Below are 18179 nucleotides of genomic sequence, written 5' to 3' on the forward strand. Positions count from 1 at the left end.
GTAGCTCACGCCTTTAATCCCAGCACTGGGGAGGCAGAGGCAGGTCAGCCTGGTCTACAGAGCCAGGACAGGCTCCAAAGCTACACAGAGAAACCCTGTCTCGAAAACAAACAAACAAACAAACAAACGAATTCAGCAACGGTATTATATCAACAGCAATCAGTTTGCTGGGGGTGGTGGCCACACTTTTAATTCCAGCCCTGGGGAGGCAGAGACAGCTGAGTCTCTGAGTTCCAGGCCAGCCACGACTACACAGTGAGAACCTGTCTCAAAAACAAATCCTTTTTTGGAAAAAAGAATTATTTTTGTTATTTTTAACTATATGTACATGTGCATGTCTGTGAGGAGGCCAGAGATCCTCTTGGAGCTAGAGTTACAGGCAGTTGAGAGCTGATAGTGGTTTTGGGAACCAAACTCAGGTCCTCTGGAAAGCAGAATACACACTTAACCACCGAGCCAATTCTTCTATAATAAAGGAAGAAAGACACAGCAAAGAGGATAGCAATGACGATAACTGAGCATCGACTGTATGCCAAGAACCACGCTGAGGGGTTTGAGGATTTCTTCCTCACTCCTCACAACCCCATGAGATGCGGGTACCGCTGTCATCTCTTTTTTCAGAAGAGGAAAGGGAGCCAAAGAGGCGACTTGGTTCAAACCTGCAGACCAGTAAAGACTTGAACCCAGTCAGAATCTGTAAATATCAACCTTCACACTCACGAGGTCCACACTTAGAATCTTTGCAACTTGCTGCCAACTTACTTTCACCGGGGTTAGGCTAGGCTCACCTCCCACCACATCTCTCTGCTCAGCCATAATCTCCATACTTCTGACCACGCCCACTCTCATTCTTCCACTCCTCCACTCCCAGCCCCCCCCACACACCTTACCCCCCTGGGCGGGCCACGCCCACAGTCTCCACCAAACTCTCGGTCTGAGTGCCTGCTCTTGGCCCCGCCTCCTTCCCCGCCCCTCCAATCTGACCACGCCCACATCACATTTCCCCTCCCACTCCAACGGGCCACGCCCACAGCATCCAATGCAGCGCCTTCTACCCACACCTCCTGCCCTCTCCCTCCTGACCACGCCCCCCGTGACCACGCCCACCCCAGCCAGTTGCCCTCAGGCCCCGCCCCCGGCCTCGCAGTCTCGAACGCCGTTCTCGCGCTTGAGTCGCCATTTTGCAGTAAGACGCCGTGCGGAGCGCTGTGCTCTCTTCCTCCGGCAGCCGAGGCTGCGGCGGGCCGGGCTGGGGTCGGGACCAGGTAGGCGGGCGGGAGCCGTGGCGGGCGGACTGCGGCCTGGCGAGCCCGTGCGGTGCCGGGCGGGAGCCGTGGTCCTTGTGGCTCCTGGGCGAGCCCGGAGCGCCGTGTTCGGCTCGACCGACCTTAGTGGCTGGGAAAGGAATAGATGGTACTCCACTCAGACGTAGGAGAAGCGAGGAGCGGTGTTAAGATACTGCCCCCGAAAATGCTCTTTCATCGTTGATAAGGACTCATTTTTCTTATTTTGATATTGGCGCAGTTTGGGTGTTTAGCTTTTGTGAGGGATACGAAAACACTGAACCGGGCTTTGAGGCCTGAGGAAGTGTGAGTTTTAGTGTCTTACGGTTTCTTTCCTTTTTTTTTTTTTTTTCCATGCGGTGCTGGGGCCGAACGCAAGGTGCGAGAGGCCTGCCTTTGAGTCAACCCTGTCCCAGTGCTTAAGAATTTAAATGCACAAATAAAAATAATGCATGCTATTGAGCCCCACAGTAGGACACCCTTCTTGTCCTTATCCTTCTAACTGCTCTGATTTGTACCATTAACACCCAATATTTGCATAGATAGGAACATTATAGCTATTACCAACCTGAGATCTAACGGAGAGCCAGTGTTTATTCTCTTAAATAATCTTGCAGTTTGTGGGGCAGGTGGAAAAATCTCGAGTTCGAGGCTGGCCAGCCTGGTCTATAAAGCTCTTTACTTGGGATAAATTCCAAAAATTGACCACACCCAAAAATAGTTGTGTTCTTCCTTTGACACTTAAAATGTATCTTTTTCTGGGTAAGGTATGTTTGCAGTAGACATTTCAAAATCTGGGTATTTGTCTGATTCTCTTGATGGTGGAGTTTCATCAGGTTTCCGTGTGTGTGTGTGTGTGTGTGTGTGTGTGTAACGGAGAGTCGTGCAACCTATTATTGTATGCGCGCAACTGTATTACAAGTCAGACTGCTGCTCAGCCTGGTCCTTTAGGGGCCACTGTCCTGAGGAAGAGGCCGACAGTTGCAGAAGCTTTTATCTAGTATGATTTTGTTTAAAAGTCTGGAAAGTAATGACACCCCGTCTTATTAAAACTACTTCCCCAGGTGTGGGGGCTGGAGAGCTGGCTCAGTGGTTCAGGACTTGGGTTTGAGTCCCAACACCCCACCCACATGGCAGCCCACAACCACCTCTAAAGCCAGTCCCACAGAATCTGATACCCTCTTCTGGCCTCCAAGGGTACCAGGCTCACATTCGTGCAGACAAACACATTAAATAAGATTAATTACTTCCCCAGGTTTAAAATAATCTTAAATCTGTTTCCTGCTTCCCCAAGTTGTCACACACACAAAAAAAAAAGAAAACTCAGAAAATATAGCATTAGTCTTATGAAAGCATTCTGATGATAGATGCACAAAGTGCCGGACACCACAGAAGATGGAAGAGTGCTGCAGTTTTACCTCTGCCCTACAGTTTCTCGGTATTTATTTTTATTTTGTACTTTTTGTTTTTGGTGTTGGTGGTTGAACCCAGGCTTGCAGCACAAAACACCAGCTTTTCACAGAGGGACATCACCAATCCATCTTATCAGTGTCAGCTTTTTTTCCATGCTGGAGTTGGAACCCAGGCCCTGTGCATGGGCAAACGCTCTACCATGGAAGCAGATTTTCTTGGAGTGAGGGACATCACTAATAAATGTAACTCCTGTATGCTTTTTGTCAACACATGACTTTCAGTTCTGTTTGCTAGTTAGTGTACCTGAAGTGAGGCTTTTTTTCAGCATACCTTGGTTGAGCCTCTGCTGCCTGAACCTTTAGTTTTGGTGGAGAGGCTGTCTTTGTTGTCTGGGAGGGATACAGGTCCAGTGAGTCTAAGATCTGGCTCAGGCCTCTTGTATTACAAGCCCTCTTTTTTTTTTTTTTTTTGTTTTGTTTTGTTTTTGGAGACAGGGTTTCTCTGTGTAGTTTTGGTGCCTGTCCTGGATCTCACTCTGTAGACCAGGCTGGCCTGGAACTCACAGAGATCCGCCTGGCTCTGCCTCCCGAGTGCTGGGATTAAAGGCGTGCGCCACCACTGCCCGGCGACAAGCCCTCTTTAGAAGGTGTTGGTTACACCGTGGATGCCTCAGAGGAGACACAGCACACACTTTGAGGCTTCTAATCTCTAGTATGAATGTTGAAATCTGATGGTGGTTTTGAAATAGTAAATCCATCTAAAATAAGTGATCTCCTTCAGTGTGGAGAAGTCTCTCGTTCAGGAGACCTGACAGATTATCTCATTCAGAGAGATGACTGTGATTTGCTTCATAAAAGGTGCTAGGATTTTTCTGGAATTTCACCATGCATAAATAATTTTTGCACATTCTAGAGAAAGTTTAGGTTAAACACCAAAGTAATTACCAAAGTAATTATAGCACATGGGGGGGGGGTTGGGGGAACATTCTCTGTACTCTATTTCACATTGAAACTTTGTGCTAATGGGCACCTGCCAGCCCTCTGCTAGTGATCCTGAGCCTGATAAAAACCATATCACAGTTGGAGGATGGTCTTGGTGTGCATGCACACCTTTAATCCCAGCATTTGGGGCCACCGCAGGTGAGTATTTGTGTGTCTGAGGTAAGGCTTCGTAGTGAGTTCCAGGCCAGCATCTTCTGATGCCCTTTACTCTGCCAGCCCTCGCTGTTGAAGCGTGGGCATGCATTAGGATTTGACATGGAACCCAGGGCCTGCCTCACGGGAGGCGAGCCTTCTACCATTGAGCAGCACCCCAGCCCCATGTCAGAGTTTGGCTTTAGAAGCTGTTGTGCTGGAGTCAGCTTTGGAGACCGGGCTGTGTGCATTTGAACCACAAAGGAAAGGCTTCGGGAGATATCCTAGAGGGACACATGGCTCAGAGACACTGGGCTGTTGTGTGAACGAAGAGTAGGATGTTTCCTTTAAATCTTCGAGGAAAGAACCAGAGGCTAAAGGAGAGGAAGGATTCGGGGTGATAGGCCTCAGAGGTGTGGGCTTCAGGCCCAGGGACTGGAATCCTGTAGAGCTAGCAGACAGAGGCTGAAGTTCCTCTAAGAGCTCTTCCAGGTCCTCTCAGCATCTCTGTGTTGTTATTTAGGACTTCTTAGTTGAAGTTGAGGGAGTGTGGAAAGGTGGCCATCCCATGCATGTTACTGACTTTAGTAGATAACCAAGACTGTTGGGAGCTGCCGCGTGCCTTTGGGAGCCTGCCAACCCTCAGCCATCACTCCTGCCCTGCCAGTCTTAGTGTTTCTTTTCCACCACCCCATTTTTTGAAGCTGAGCTGCATTCTCTGAAAGCCAGGATTGAAATACTTTTTACAGAAGGGACAAGAGAATTCAGGCTTTGTGACTGTGCTCAGCATATCTAGGAACAGTTGGTAAGCAAATGAATTGGCTTGTTCTATGAAAGCAGGCTTTGGGAGGACTGGGCTTGACTGGGTAGTATTTGTGGAGCAGTGGTCCACAGCCACTTTCCACAGTGTTCACCAGTGGACTCTTTACCAACATTAGTTGGTTGGCTGTACAGACATTTCTGTTTGTGACTTGTAAGTTTAAGGGAACTTGCTCTGTAGCCTGTGTTGGAACCTTAGACTTTTGCTCTCCTAGCCTGCTGGTGACTGCACTGAACTGCCCCGGACCAGGTGGTCCCACTGCGTGTATATGCAGCCTGTCCCAGATGATGGCGGACTGACAGCAGCAGAGCCACACTGTGGAAGTCCACGTGGCAGTTCGAGAAAACAGAATAGGTTGTCCTTGACTCACTCAAGTTGTTTGGCAAACAGGCAAATTACAGATATTCACAAGGATACCTCCCCTACCCCCACCCCCGACAGAATTTCTCTGTGTAGTTTTGGTGCCTGTCCTGGATCTCACTCTGTAGACCAGGCTGGACTCGAACTCACAGAGATTTGCCTGACTCTGCCTCCCGAGTGCTGGGATTAAAGGTGTGTGCCACCACCGCCCGGCAGGGATACTCTTTTGAACTAGAAACATTGAATGTGTTTTTCCATATTTGTATAGAGTGCATGTGTCTGAATGTGTGGAAAGTGCCTGAAGCATGTATGTGTTGTGCTGAAATAACCCTCACTGCCGGGGAGGAGTCCTGGAAGAGCCTTAGTGGTGATGTCTCAGGTTTTTACTAGGAAGATGTATTTCTAGGTTTTTGCATAATAAATGTTTTAACTTGGGTAATAAAAATCAAAACAAAACAAAACAAAATGCAGCTGTATCAGCACAACCCCAAAAGAGCTAGCTAAGCTGAGTAAACCAGGGGAGACAGGGAACGGAAAGAAGGGTGTGTGGGCTTGCCTCCACATAGCTTCCACCCAGTCTGGCACTCACTGTGAGAGGACGACTCTTAACCCAGAGGATGGTGACCTTTAGGCTAGGCCCTGCTCTTGTCCTGCTGTCTGTCACTTGGGGGCCACTTACGTTTCCTACAGCATTATTATCTAGTCAGCCTTGTTGTAGTTGAGAAGGAACATGACAAGGCAGATCACTTTATTTATGTATTCATTTATTTTTTTTTTTTTGAGGCAGTTTCTATGTCAACCCTGCTGTCCTAGAACTTGCTCTGTAGACCAAGCTGGTCTTGAATTCAGATTCTCCTGCCTCTGCCTCCCAAGTGCTAAGATTAAAGGTGTGTCCTGCCATGTCCAGTGGGTCTTTTACTTATTATTATTAAATTTTTATTATGTCTGCAGCATATGCTTTCTGGTGCTGAGGGCAGATGAGGGTGTTGGATCCCCAGAACTGGAGTTACAGACAATTGTGAGCCGTTTTGTGGATGCTAGGAATTGAACTAGGTCCTCCGAAGAACAGCCAGAGCTCTTTAAGCACAGAACCACCTCCAGCACCAACAGGATGAATTTTAGATGTGATACAGAGCAGCCTCAGGGTGGGGGTGTGGGGAGCAGGTGTTATAGAGGGATCTGGGCCATTTATTCTTTGTTTAAGGACCAGCTAGTCTCTGTTCTTGCTAATGGCTCTGCCATTTTTCTGTGTTAATCCAGGAGGAATTTGGTTGTCAGAGAATAACAGGAGGTTGTCCATAATTGACTTTAAGCAGCAAACAGTAAAACACTGAGCTCTTCAGCTCCGCCTTTCTTGTAAGTTTATCGTTTATTCCCAGGGGGTATGAAAAGTAGTGAAGTGTGTGGTGCCATTTGCAATCTTAAACTTGCCGTAGTATATCTCGCGTAAGATTAAAAGCCACCATTATGGTGGCAACTATTTTCCTTCTGCTGAAGTCATTTTTTTGTTTAACTGCTCAGATGAATTTTATATATGGTGATACTTTATCTGTACTCTTTTCTTCTAGGCTCTGAGAAGTGGAAAACCAAGAAGGTTTTGATGTTTTGTGTGGCGCCTCCTGAATTAGAAACCAAGATGAACATAACCAAAGGAGGTCTGGTGTTGTTTTCAGCAAATTCCAATTCATCGTGTATGGAGCTTTCAAGGAAAATTGCTGAGTGAGTTCCAGTTTTTACCAGTCAAATCCGTATGCACCTTTGTGATACTTTCAATTTGATAATCAGACTACCGCTGATTATCAAGCTCAAAAGCATAGCTAACCTGCATATCATCTGAATATCCTCGGGGTTACTCTATGTGAGTGCCCCTAACTCCCAGGCGAGGTAGGCACCACTGTAGATAAAGTATTGAGTCTAGCAAACAGGGCGCGTGCAGAATGAGAGTGGTTACCGATTTTAGTTTAGTGTAACTGTTAGAAATGATTAAACACTTACCAAATCCCTGCTAGACATAAAACCTTGATCTGGGTGCTGTGAGTTAACCATGAACAGGCCAGTCAAAAGCTTTCTTTTCATGTAATTTACATTTTAGTATGGGAGCCAGACAAGCAAGCTGAGACAACCAACTAGGTAATTTCAGATGGTAACAAATGCCAGGAAGAAGGCAGTGAGGGCATACAGATGGGGTAGAATAGTCTACCTCATCTTAGGTGCTCAGGTACCTTTTAAAACTAGGGATGTCTAGGAATTGAGAGACCCAAGAAAGCATCAGATGAAGGTTGAGGCGGAGCTCACCCCTTTATGCAGAGAGAACAACAGGTTCCAAGGCCTGTGGCATGTAGGAGGTGTTGGTGCCTGTGGGGAATGTGGGCTGTGGGGCATGGAGCACTGGGAAGATGGCCTGTGAAGGAGGAGAGCCAGATTGCATAGGCCATGGGTGGTCATGGGGTGAGGTCAGGGGTAGGCAGCAAACAGATAAGCTATAATATTTACTTTATTTCATAATTAGAATAACTTACTTTTGTCAACTTAGAAGTCCTCTTTAATAGTAAAGATGTTGGGTCTATTCTGTTGCCTTCTCAGCTTTTCCCCCTTTCTCTTCTCTAGGCGGCTGGGGGTGGAGATGGGCAAAGTGCAGGTTTACCAGGAACCTAACAGAGGTGAGCTTCCTTGGACGTATTGTGGATCTACTTGCAGAATGTGGTCTAATGGGTCATCAAGTAATCCTTGACTGCCAGACAGTTAGATTCAGTTATCTAGTCAGTTCCGACAGCAGGAAGTCAGGCAGGCGAGGTGGAGGGTGTGATTTTTATTCCTTACTGATACCGTATAGAAGTAACCCTGGTACAAATCACTTGTAGGGTTTAAATGCTGCTTCTTAGGTCTCATTCAATAATTACCACATAAGTATGTAACTAGCTGGTCAGCTAGATGGAAATGTTAGTTACTTGTTGGTTGAGGTTATTTTGCTGTAGATAATGTGATTAAGTATTGTGTGCCTATACTTTTAGTTTGTAGGTATGTGGGCATGTGCAGGATTACATGTACACCCATGCTCATATGTGCTGCATTATCAAATCCAGGACCTTATGCATGCCTGCCTACAGAGCTTTACCTCTGACCTCAATTGGTTATTTATTTCCTCTAAGGCCAAGGGTTAATACCTTAAAGTTGCTAGGAAGTAGTTGCAAGAAATATTATTTAATCTCTGGCATTTCTTTAGAATGGTAGGAATTCTTAGTGAACTTATTCTAGCAGGGGTAATGGACAGCTTATATGGACATGAGAATCTTACTCCTTCTCCTTGGCCAGTAATAAATGGGATAATATCTGTACTTGATATAATCTTTTGACACATAGTAGGTGCTCAGTAAATACTCATTCTCTCTGTTTTCACTACAGGATTTTGTCTGGTATTTAGATCTTAAAGAGCTCTCACCAGTACTGCTGCTGCTGCTCCTCTAGTTTTCCTAAGATGGTGGCTACAGGGCAGAGTATTATTGAAATTGGGGAGGTTGTCTTCAGGGAGACTGGATGAGGGAGAGCTGTGGGAGGATGGGCCTGTTGGACAAGGCAAGTGGGTTCAGTCCCCAGGCTTAGGAGTAATGGGATGGACTTTCCTTGGTTTAGGGAAGGGAAACTAACTTCGTTATTCCTTACTGTTCCTAGATATTGGAAAACCTAGTTCAGGGATAGATATGAGGTCCCACAAGTAGCAGTGTCAGGATTTAGATCCAAATTTCTTGACTCTAAAGCTCATTCGTAGCATCATACCACGTTCTTTTGTAAGCACACACATTTTTTTCTAATGATTTTGTTGGTTTTGAATCAGTACCTTACTATGTAGCCCAAGCTGGCCTTGAACTCATCATGTAGCCCAGGTTAGCTTCAAACTTGAGATCCTCTTGCCTTAGCCTCCTGAATACTGGTATTTCAAGTGGGCATCACCACATATACCCCCAACCCCCCACCCCAGTTACTGAGAATGGAACACAGAGCCTTGAGCAAAGCATTCTACCACTGAGCTACATCTCCATCTTGACAACATTTTGGTTTTTTGAGACAGGGTTTCTCTGTGTTGTTTTGGTGCCTCTCCTGGAACTCACTCTGTAGACCAGGCTGGCCTCGAACTCACAGAGATCCGCCTGGCTCTGCCTCCCAGTGCTGGGATTAAAGGTGTGCGCCACCACTGCCCAGCGCCCTTTTTTTTTTTGGTTTTCCGAGACAGGGTTTCTCTGTGTAGCTTTGCGCCTTTCCTGGGACTCACTTGGTAGTCCAGGCTGGCCTCGAACTCACAGAGATCCGCCTGGCTCTGCCTCCCGAGTGCCAATATTTTTAATGAAAGCTTTCAAACATATGAGATCATTGAAAAAACAGTACTGTGACTGGTCATATTGATGTCTACCATGTAGCTTTGATGTTTTGCTATCTGAATACATTACTTAATCCCTAGACACCTGGCCACGTCGCCTACATATAAGTTCTTGCACGAGAATAAAATACTTTGGTCACATTTCAAGACATTAGCTATAATTATGATTTTTGTTGTTGTTGCTAGTTTTATATGATTCCTGGCTTCAAGTGATTGGATTTTTTTCATGTTTAAAATTTTTTTGTTTTTGTTTGTTGTATTTATGAATCATAGAGAGCTGGACCACACCTTGCTTTTTCCTACCCCTGTGCGTATCCGGTCCTGGGTTTGTTCCTTGTTGCTAACAACAGGTGTTTAAGAGCAGGGATATTTCTTTATTTTATAAAGTTGGAGATTAATGAGACTTAGCATATGTCTTAAAAATTTGAACTATATCTTTCTCTCCTTTTCCCTTTAGAAACAAGAGTCCAAATCCAAGAGTCTGTGAGAGGAAAAGATGTATTTATCATCCAGACCATCTCAAAGTAAGTGGTTTCTCAATGCCTCTTGGGTGTCGCTCTTAGAGTCTGAAGACCTGGCCATACAGGGGAAGTTAGTTATAAAGCTGGTGTGCTTTTGCTCGTCTTTTGGGTTTCTATTTATTTATTTATTTTTATGGGTGTCTTGCCTTCATGTTTATCTGTGCACTATATGTGTGCCAAGTACCTGCAGAGGTCAGAAGAAGGCATCAGATCCCCTGGCACTGTCGTTAAAGATGGTCATGAGCTTCGATTTGGAAGCCTCCAGATCTAGTGGAACGGCCAGAGCAGTACCACATACTCATGGACACTAGGAGAGCCTGTGCTCTTCACCAGTGAACTGTCTCTGCCGCCCCCTTTTGCTAGTTTTTCTAGTGAAACTGCCAACTTTTTTTCCCTCTCCCTCGATCCCTTCTTCATTTTGTTTTAAACTCTTGCTTTGTTTCCAGGCCAGCCCCAGACTCCTGTTCTCCAGAGATCTGCCTGGCTCTGCCTCCTGGGTGCTGGGATTAAAGGCGTGCGCCTCCACTGCCCGGCGAGTAGAGGCTCTTCATGACAGAACCTATACAGTTTTTCTAGCAATCAAGAATCAAGGCGACTGGGAGGTGGTGGCACATACCTATAATCCCAGCTCTTGGGAGGCAGAGGCAGGCAGATCTCCGTGAGTTAAAGTCCAGCCTGGTCTACAAAGCGAGTTCCAGGACAGCCTACGGCGGGTACACAGAGAAACCCTGTCTCAAGAAACTTAAAAAAAAGAATCAAGTTGGTGCTTAGGTTCTGTGACAGGACTGTTATCAGCTCTTTGTCAGGTCCTTATTCTTCTAACCAAATCTTTCCCTCTCCATGTGCTCCATTGAGTTCTCAAGTCTTCACTGGGTTGCAGAAAGCCTGCTCATCAGGATCTTCTCTCTGAGATGCCGAGAAATAGACTGAGGGTTTGATAGTGTCACGTTCAGCTGCTGCTGCCTTGTGTTGGTTGGTTAACTGCTGATGGATTAATGGCAGAAGTAGGCTCAGACTAAGAGCCTCCTATTGCTGGGCAAGCATTGTACCACTAAGTTATACTGCGCCCCTTGCTTCATTTCAGTACAGACTAGTGTAAGCTACTAAAAACCTAAGACAGACTTGAAATGACATCTTTCGTTCATCCATTTGCTTATCTGAGTTAGTGGTGGTAAGCTTGTTGGTTCTCCTGATTGTTGGCCTCAGGGTGATTACTTGTTGCTTACTATTCCTCACAGAATGAATGCTTTTCTGACAGTATTTTAATTCATCTGGGATCGGATTTGTTCAGTTATTAACAATATTTGTTGAATATTTTCAATAATTGGGGTCCTGTTACATGTGTGAAGTGCTTTCTTGCTCAGAACAGTTGGTGATCTAATGAGGAAGACACAGAGAACATGATAAGCCAGACGAGGTAATACATACCTGTAATCCCAGCACTCGGAGGCTAAGGCAGGAGGGTCGTTAGTTCCAGGGTAGCATCATATGCAAGGTGTATTTGTCCTGTAGCCCATAGGTCGTATGCACCCGTGGCCCAACAACGTTTGTAGACGTCAGTATCCTGTCACGGTGCCAAAACGTTGGCAATCCTTGCATACTGAGACTTTCTCTCAAAGAAAACAAAACAAAAACTAGAATTGGATAGATTATCATGTAGACTGTAAAATAGTAAGTGCTATGTGACATTAGCATGAAATGGGGAGTACTAAGACTGTAACTCACTGGTAGAGGAATTGTCTTGCATTAAGAGCCTCTAAGTTCACTGGGCAGTCGTGGCGCACGCCTTAATCCCAGCACTCGGGATGATGGCAGTAAGAGGGTAGAGGGACAGACAGGGCAGGCCTCAGTGAAGAGGAGAGCAGGGGTGTCTAAGGACGGCATGTGGAGCAAGTGTCAAGGTGAAGAGGTGAGAACAGATCATAGAGGGGCCTGGGAGGCGCAGCCCTTAGTGCTGGGCCCTGGCTGTGGGTAGAGTGGGAACCATTTCAGGGCCTTGAACCTTTAAAGACAAGCTGCTCTGTTTGGAGTGTAAACTGAGGGCTTCAGGGGAGCAGCAGCAGGCCACTGTCACCCAGTGGGGGTAGTAGTGGAGTGGTGAAGTACAAAGCCACGTGAAGAGAGGAATGTAACTACCTTGAACTCTGTCCAGAGTGGCCTGAGGAACAGTGGCCAGTGAGGGAGTGGTGCAGGTTTTCTGATGATGCAGGCGTTTGCAGGGGAGAGCAGTTCCTTTAGTATAGGTTAGATTTTCACATTCAGATGGGAGCGCCTAACACCAGGGAGGAGATTGCCTTCAGAAAGGGATCTTGGACAAGAGATAGGTCTGTGATAGTGTTGAGCATTTACAGAGCTACAGAGCTGAGAGATGAAGGGACAGGAGGAGGAGACAAATGAATGTGCAGGAGGTGTGGGAACCAAGGAAAGGATCACAGGAAGCAGAAGTAGTGTCTTAGTGGGGTTTCTGTGGCTGTGAAGAGACACGTGACCACAGCAACTCTTCTAAAGGACAGCATTTAATTGGGGCTGACTGATCGTTCAGAGGTTTAGTCCATCATCATCATGGCTCGGGAAACATGGTGGCATACAGGCAGACATGGTGCTGGAGAAGGAGCTGAAAAGTTCTACATCTGGATCTGCAGGCCGCAGGAAGAAGCTGAGACCTCAAAGCTCACGCCCAGTGACATGCTTCCTCCAATAGTGCCACACCTACTCCAACTAGGCCACGCCTCCCAATAGTGCCAGGCCCTATGAGCCTATGAAGCCATTTTCATTCAAATTACCACAAGGAGGCAGAGAGACAGAGCATCTCCTGTAGGCACAGGCTTCTACTGTAGGCACAGGTGAGCAGCGGCCTTAGAGGCAGCAGAAAGGCTGGGAAAGAGAAAGACTAATTAGCCAATGGATTTAGCCAAATGTCAGAGGCTTTGGTGAAAGTTGGAGAGCTGTTTTGGAGACTAAAGCTTCTTTGGCTTGTGCATGAGAGAGAAAGAGTGGAGAGCAGGAGAGTGGGATTGTAGATGTCTCCCTTGAGGGAGGAGGGATGAAAGATGGTGGTACTAGTTCTCTACAGAGCATGTTGGGAGGAATTACCCCTAGAGTATAATTTTAGAGTGATCTAGAAAGTTCCTCTCTGCTGCCCAGTAGCTGAGTGCGTGTGGTACGGAAAGCTATCTTCTGATAGTCTCTTTCAGTGAGAAAGTGGAGCTCTTCGAGAAGAGGGATTTGTCCATTTTGTGTCTGATGCTTTAAGTCTTTTATTTTAGTCATAACTAAGATACTAAGTGTCTAACACTGTCCGCGGCTTTCAGGGATGTGAACACCACCATTATGGAGCTCCTGATCATGGTGTATGCATGTAAGACCTCATGTGCCAAGAGCATCATCGGCGTGATCCCTTACTTTCCTTATAGCAAGCAGTGCAAGATGAGAAAAAGGGGTTCCATTGTCTCAAAGTTGCTGGCTTCCATGATGTGCAAAGCTGGTAAGAATAACAGGTTGAGTTTGTTTGTTTGTTTGTTTGTTTGTTTGTTTGTTTGAGACAGAGTCTCTTCTTCATGGAGTCCTGGCTGTCCTGGAACTCACTATGTAGACCAGGCTGGCCATGGACTCAGAGATCTGCCTGCCTCTGCCTCTAGAGGAGGAGACTAAAGGTGTGCACCACTATGGCTGATTGATTTTTACCTTAGAAATTTCAAAGCATTCTCTTGACCAGAGTTCTGAACAGAGTGCAAACAGTGAAACAGCTTTTAAAGATAGATAGTTTATACAGTGGACCCCCTGGCCCCAGGAGAGGTGTGCTGGCCCTGCAGTACTGCAATTGTGCATCTCTCATCCCAGCTGAGTGGCGCATACAGCACCAGTACCCTGTCCTGGGGGAAGAGAAGGACATCACAAGACTGGTCACATTATTCCTGGTGACATGAGACTTAAACTTATCAGTTGTTCTCCAGGCAGCAGTATCGAGTGCCTTTAAGTCCAGCACTCGGGAGGCGGAGGCAGGGGCATCTCTGTGAGTTCGAGGCTAGCCTGGTCTACAGAGTGAGCTCCAGGACAGGCACCAAAACTACACAGAGAAACCCTGTCTCGAAAAGCAATTGATTTTTTTGTTGTTGTTTTTTGTTTTCAGTTGTTTCTTTCTGGCACTTCTCATTAAGTGTTTTTGAACCATGGGTATCTGAAATCATGAAAAGCACACTACAGGTAAACTAGTGTCTGGTTTAATTAGAAAACTGCAGAGAAGTCTGCTTCCAACTCCTAAGACACAGAAGTAATGAGAACAAGTTCTGTTCCATTTTTTTCCTGAATTACTTGTTTAACATTTGTGTTGGCATGACAGTTTGAGTCATAGTCAAGTTTTGAAAGGGGAAAAGGCTGTCATGTCTGCAGCCCCTGATAGTTCTCTTTTTAATTTTGTGAGAAACCTCCACATTTGAACCTTACTGCTAGACTCTAGTACAGGAACCGTTTTCATTTACAAATAATTTATTTTGTAAACCACATTTGTTGCTTTCTGTTAAACGTTCTCAGGTAACAGCCTAAGTATTTTTAAAAAACATTTTTATATTTTTTTAAATTAGTGTACAGGTACTAGGTTTCATCATGCATTTTAAAGGTGTGCGTGTGCGTGTGCATGTGCTTGCACGCGCCAGAGGGCAACTTTGGCTGTTGTTGCTCAGGTGACATTTACCTTTTTTTCTGAGACAGGATTTCTCATTGGCTTGGAGCTCTCCAAGTAGGCTATGCTATTTTACTACTTCTTCTTGCCTCAATACCTCCTTTTCCTTTCTCCTGGTGCCCTTCCTAGTTTCATAACCTATACCAACATATTAATATATACATCTATAGCTATTGTGTGCGTGCGTGCGTGTACGTTAAAGGGTAGGAGCCATGTATGAGAGAGGACATGCACATTTGTCTTTCTGAGCCTGGATTACTTTGTTCAATATAATTTTCAGATCCATTTTCCCACAAATTCAATTTTTCTTTATAGCTGAATAAAATTCCATTGTGTATATGTGACAATTACATTATCTATTCATCTTTTGGACTTCTAGGCTGATTCTGTTCTCTTATGATGTGAATAGAGCAGCATTATATATGAATGTGCAAGTATTTGTGTGCTAGAACATACCTGCCAAGTGGTTCAGCTGGGATAGATGGTAGTTCTTTCTTTTTTAAATATTTATCCATGTTTTGACTACATATCACATCTGTGTACCACATATTTGCAGTGCCCTCGGATCCATTGGATCCTCTGGAAATGGAGTTGCAGACTGTTGCCAGCTGCTATGTGGGTGCTGGGAACTGAACCAAGTCCTTTGGAAGAGCAGCCAGTGCCCTTAACACCTACATCATCTCTGCAGCTCCTGGTAGTTCTGTTTTTAATTTGTGAGAAATCTCCACGGTGGTTTTCATGGTGGCCGAATCAGTTTGTACTCCCACGATCAGTGAATGGTGTTTCTCTTTCCTGTGTCCTTGACGGCAATTATTGTTACTCATTTCCTTGGTGATTTCCATTCTAACTAGGGTGAGATTGAATCTCAAAGTAGTTTTGGGGGGAATCTCACTAAATAGACCAGGCTGGCCCTTAAGCAACAGTTCAAGGGATTAAAGGCATGCCTCACCACACCCAGCTCAAAGTAGTTTTAATTTCTGTTACCCTGATAGCTCAAGGTGTCAAACACTAGAATATCTGTTGTCCATCTACATAACTTCTTTTTGTTGTTTTTTGTTTTTTTTCGAGGCAAGGTTTCTCTGTGTAGTTTTGGTGCCTGTCCTGGATGGACCAGGCTGGTCTCGAACTCACAGAGATCCACCTGCCTCTGCCTCCCAAGTGCTGGGATTAAAGGTGTGTGCCACCACCACCCAGCCTCCATGACTTCTTTTGAGAACTGTTTGTTCGGTTCATTAGCCTTCTGTTTGATTGGCAGCTTTGGGAGCTTGGTTTCTTGGGATTTTGTTTGGTTTTAGTTTGGGGTTTTTGGTGTCCAATTTGTGCATTCCTTTTATTCTAGATAACACCTCCCCTGTCTGACATGTAGATGGCAAAGATTTTCTCCTATTCTATAGGTTATCTGTTCATTACACAGCCTAAGTATTTTATATTTGTAAATACTTACATAGTTCTCATTGTAAGTGTCAGACTTTTGTGCCTGTGTGTTCTTGTATGTGAGTGTATATGATTATAGCAGGTACATATCACAGAAATTGCGCAAACAAAGGAATGACCCTTCCCCAGGCCACTGCTTCTTATACTTACTATAGAATACATTTTCCAGTGTAGCTTTGCAAAGAAAGCAAAAACAAAACACAGCTTTAAAAAACCGTAAACTCCAGCAACCTCGGCCATGTGGAGCCTGTTATCACTGCTGTGACAAGTAACTGACAGAAGCCACTTAAGGAAGTAGCCAGACCTTGATGCAAAGCGTCATACTCCCCGGCTTATCTCCCCAGTGATTGTAAATCCTATCAAGTTGACAGTATTAACCACTGAACCCCTACAGAACACTGACACAGTGTGGGTGAAGGCTCCTGGTCTTGGTAGCTCATATTGGGTTTTGTCATCTGGAAACTTCTGGGACATGCCAGCTGCTGTGACAGCACTTTCAGTAACACTTCTTTGTTATGATCCCAATTTTAGCATGTGTTGCCAAATCGAGCATGACTTCTTTGTTGTTATTATTATGTCTACTTAAGGGCTTATTTTTATTTATGTGTATGTGCACATATGTGTAGGCTGCTAGAGACCAAAGGAGAATCTCAGCCTCTAGAACAGGAATTACAGGTGGTTAGAAGTCTCCTAACGTGTGCTGGGAAGCAATCTCACATCCTCTGCAAGAATTACTTGCTGAGTATCTCTCTAGCCACTACTGCTGTACTTAAGTGGAAGTGAAAATCATGCATCTCATATTACTAAAATTATGAGCCGTGGAGGTGCTAGATTTTCCTGTAGGAGAGTGTTTGCTCAGTCACTGTTACGGTATTATGGTACTGTCGACATGTTTTAACCTGCTTATATTTGAAGGTCTAACCCATCTCATCACTATGGATTTACACCAGAAGGAAATTCAGGGCTTCTTCAATATTCCAGTGGATAATTTAAGAGCATCCCCCTTCCTCTTACAGTATATTCAAGAAGAGGTAAGCTAGATCTATTTTTTTATGTTAATATTCTGGGATGATATAGTTCTGTTTCTTTGGGTTTTCCTAAAGGACCAAAACTTTATGTATTCTATTTAAAGAGTTATTATACTTCATAAGTGCAAGTCTCTAAAATCTCATATCAGTATTTTTTTTCCACTCAGCTCTTTTTATTTAGTTATTTATTTAGTTATTTAGTTATTTTTGAGACAGGGTTTCTCTGTGTAGCTTTGTGCCTTTCCTGGATCTCGCTCTGTAGACCAGGCTGGCCTTGAACTCACAAAGATCCGCCTGCCTCTTCCTCCCAAGTGCTGGGATTGAAGGCGTGCGTCATCAATGCCCGCTTTTTTTTTTTTTTTTTTTAAATCAAATTTTTATGTTTGATTACCCAGGCTGATCTTGAACCCTGGGAATTAAGTAATCCTCCTGTCACAACCTTGTGAGTGTTCACATTGTACCTGGCCATAACTTCCTATTTTTGTGAGGTTGGCACTTACTGTGTAGGCCGGGTTGGAGTTACTGCACTTGCTGGCCTAACACTTGCATACAGCATTCTGGGGGAATTGGCTCTCCCTCCCAGACTTGCTCCTCGTTAGCTTCTTTCTCCCGGTTAGCCAGCTCCTGAGCTGTTTATTTGGACTAATAGTTCTTCCTCCTAGGTTTCTTCTTGGTCTTTCTCATCAAACCTTGATTTTTCTTTATAAGACTTCCTGTTTTGCCTTCTGAAGAGACAGTCAGTCTTTTTATTAGAGTCCTTTGGTTTTATTAAATGGCTTTGTTGGCTGTTACACTCTTGGAAGGGTGTGATGTTATTTAATGAGGCAAGGAAGTGCATGAGACAGTTCGGAAAGACTTCTGGCTAAAACAAAGGACTTAAATGAATACGTTTTTCTGCTTTCTTGCCCGAGAATGGTGTGTGGGTGTGTCTTTCCTCTAATGCCAGTCCAGTCAGCATTTTTGTTCATTTACTGTGTACTTGCTGTCTAGCAGGGCTTTGGATGTGTTAAGATTCACAGTGTTGGAGTTAGAGAGATGGTTTAGCTGATAAGAGCACTGGATGCTCTTCCAGAGAACCAGTTCCCAGCATCCACAAAGGTGGCTCACAGCAGTACCTCCAGTTCTAAGGCATCCAGT

At 45.0% G+C, this 18179-nt stretch overlaps 1 protein-coding gene across 3 annotated transcripts in view; it reads left to right on the forward strand.

Moving 5' to 3' along the window:
- Positions 1 to 1139: 1139 nt before the first annotated feature.
- Positions 1140 to 18179, forward strand: part of Prpsap2 (phosphoribosyl pyrophosphate synthetase associated protein 2) — a 35050-nt gene continuing 18010 nt past the window's right edge. The window contains exons 1-7 of one of the 3 annotated variants that reach the window (XM_052757183.1): positions 1152 to 1265; positions 6270 to 6365; positions 6578 to 6728; positions 7617 to 7669; positions 9839 to 9905; positions 13214 to 13386; positions 16930 to 17045. In XM_052757183.1, the coding sequence (XP_052613143.1) occupies positions 6610 to 6728; positions 7617 to 7669; positions 9839 to 9905; positions 13214 to 13386; positions 16930 to 17045 (528 nt within the window). In that variant the 5' untranslated portion in view covers positions 1152 to 1265; positions 6270 to 6365; positions 6578 to 6609. Of the gene's footprint in view, positions 1266 to 6269; positions 6366 to 6577; positions 6729 to 7616; positions 7670 to 9838; positions 9906 to 13213; positions 13387 to 16929; positions 17046 to 18179 lie in introns of those variants that run through there. The other 2 variants (XM_052757185.1, XM_052757184.1) reach the window with 2 other exon arrangements.

The sequence above is a fragment of the Peromyscus californicus genome, unplaced genomic scaffold, assembly GCF_007827085.1.
Source record: "Peromyscus californicus insignis strain IS unplaced genomic scaffold, ASM782708v3 Scaffold_3__1_contigs__length_106647218, whole genome shotgun sequence".
NCBI classification, from domain to species: domain Eukaryota; kingdom Metazoa; phylum Chordata; class Mammalia; order Rodentia; family Cricetidae; genus Peromyscus; species Peromyscus californicus.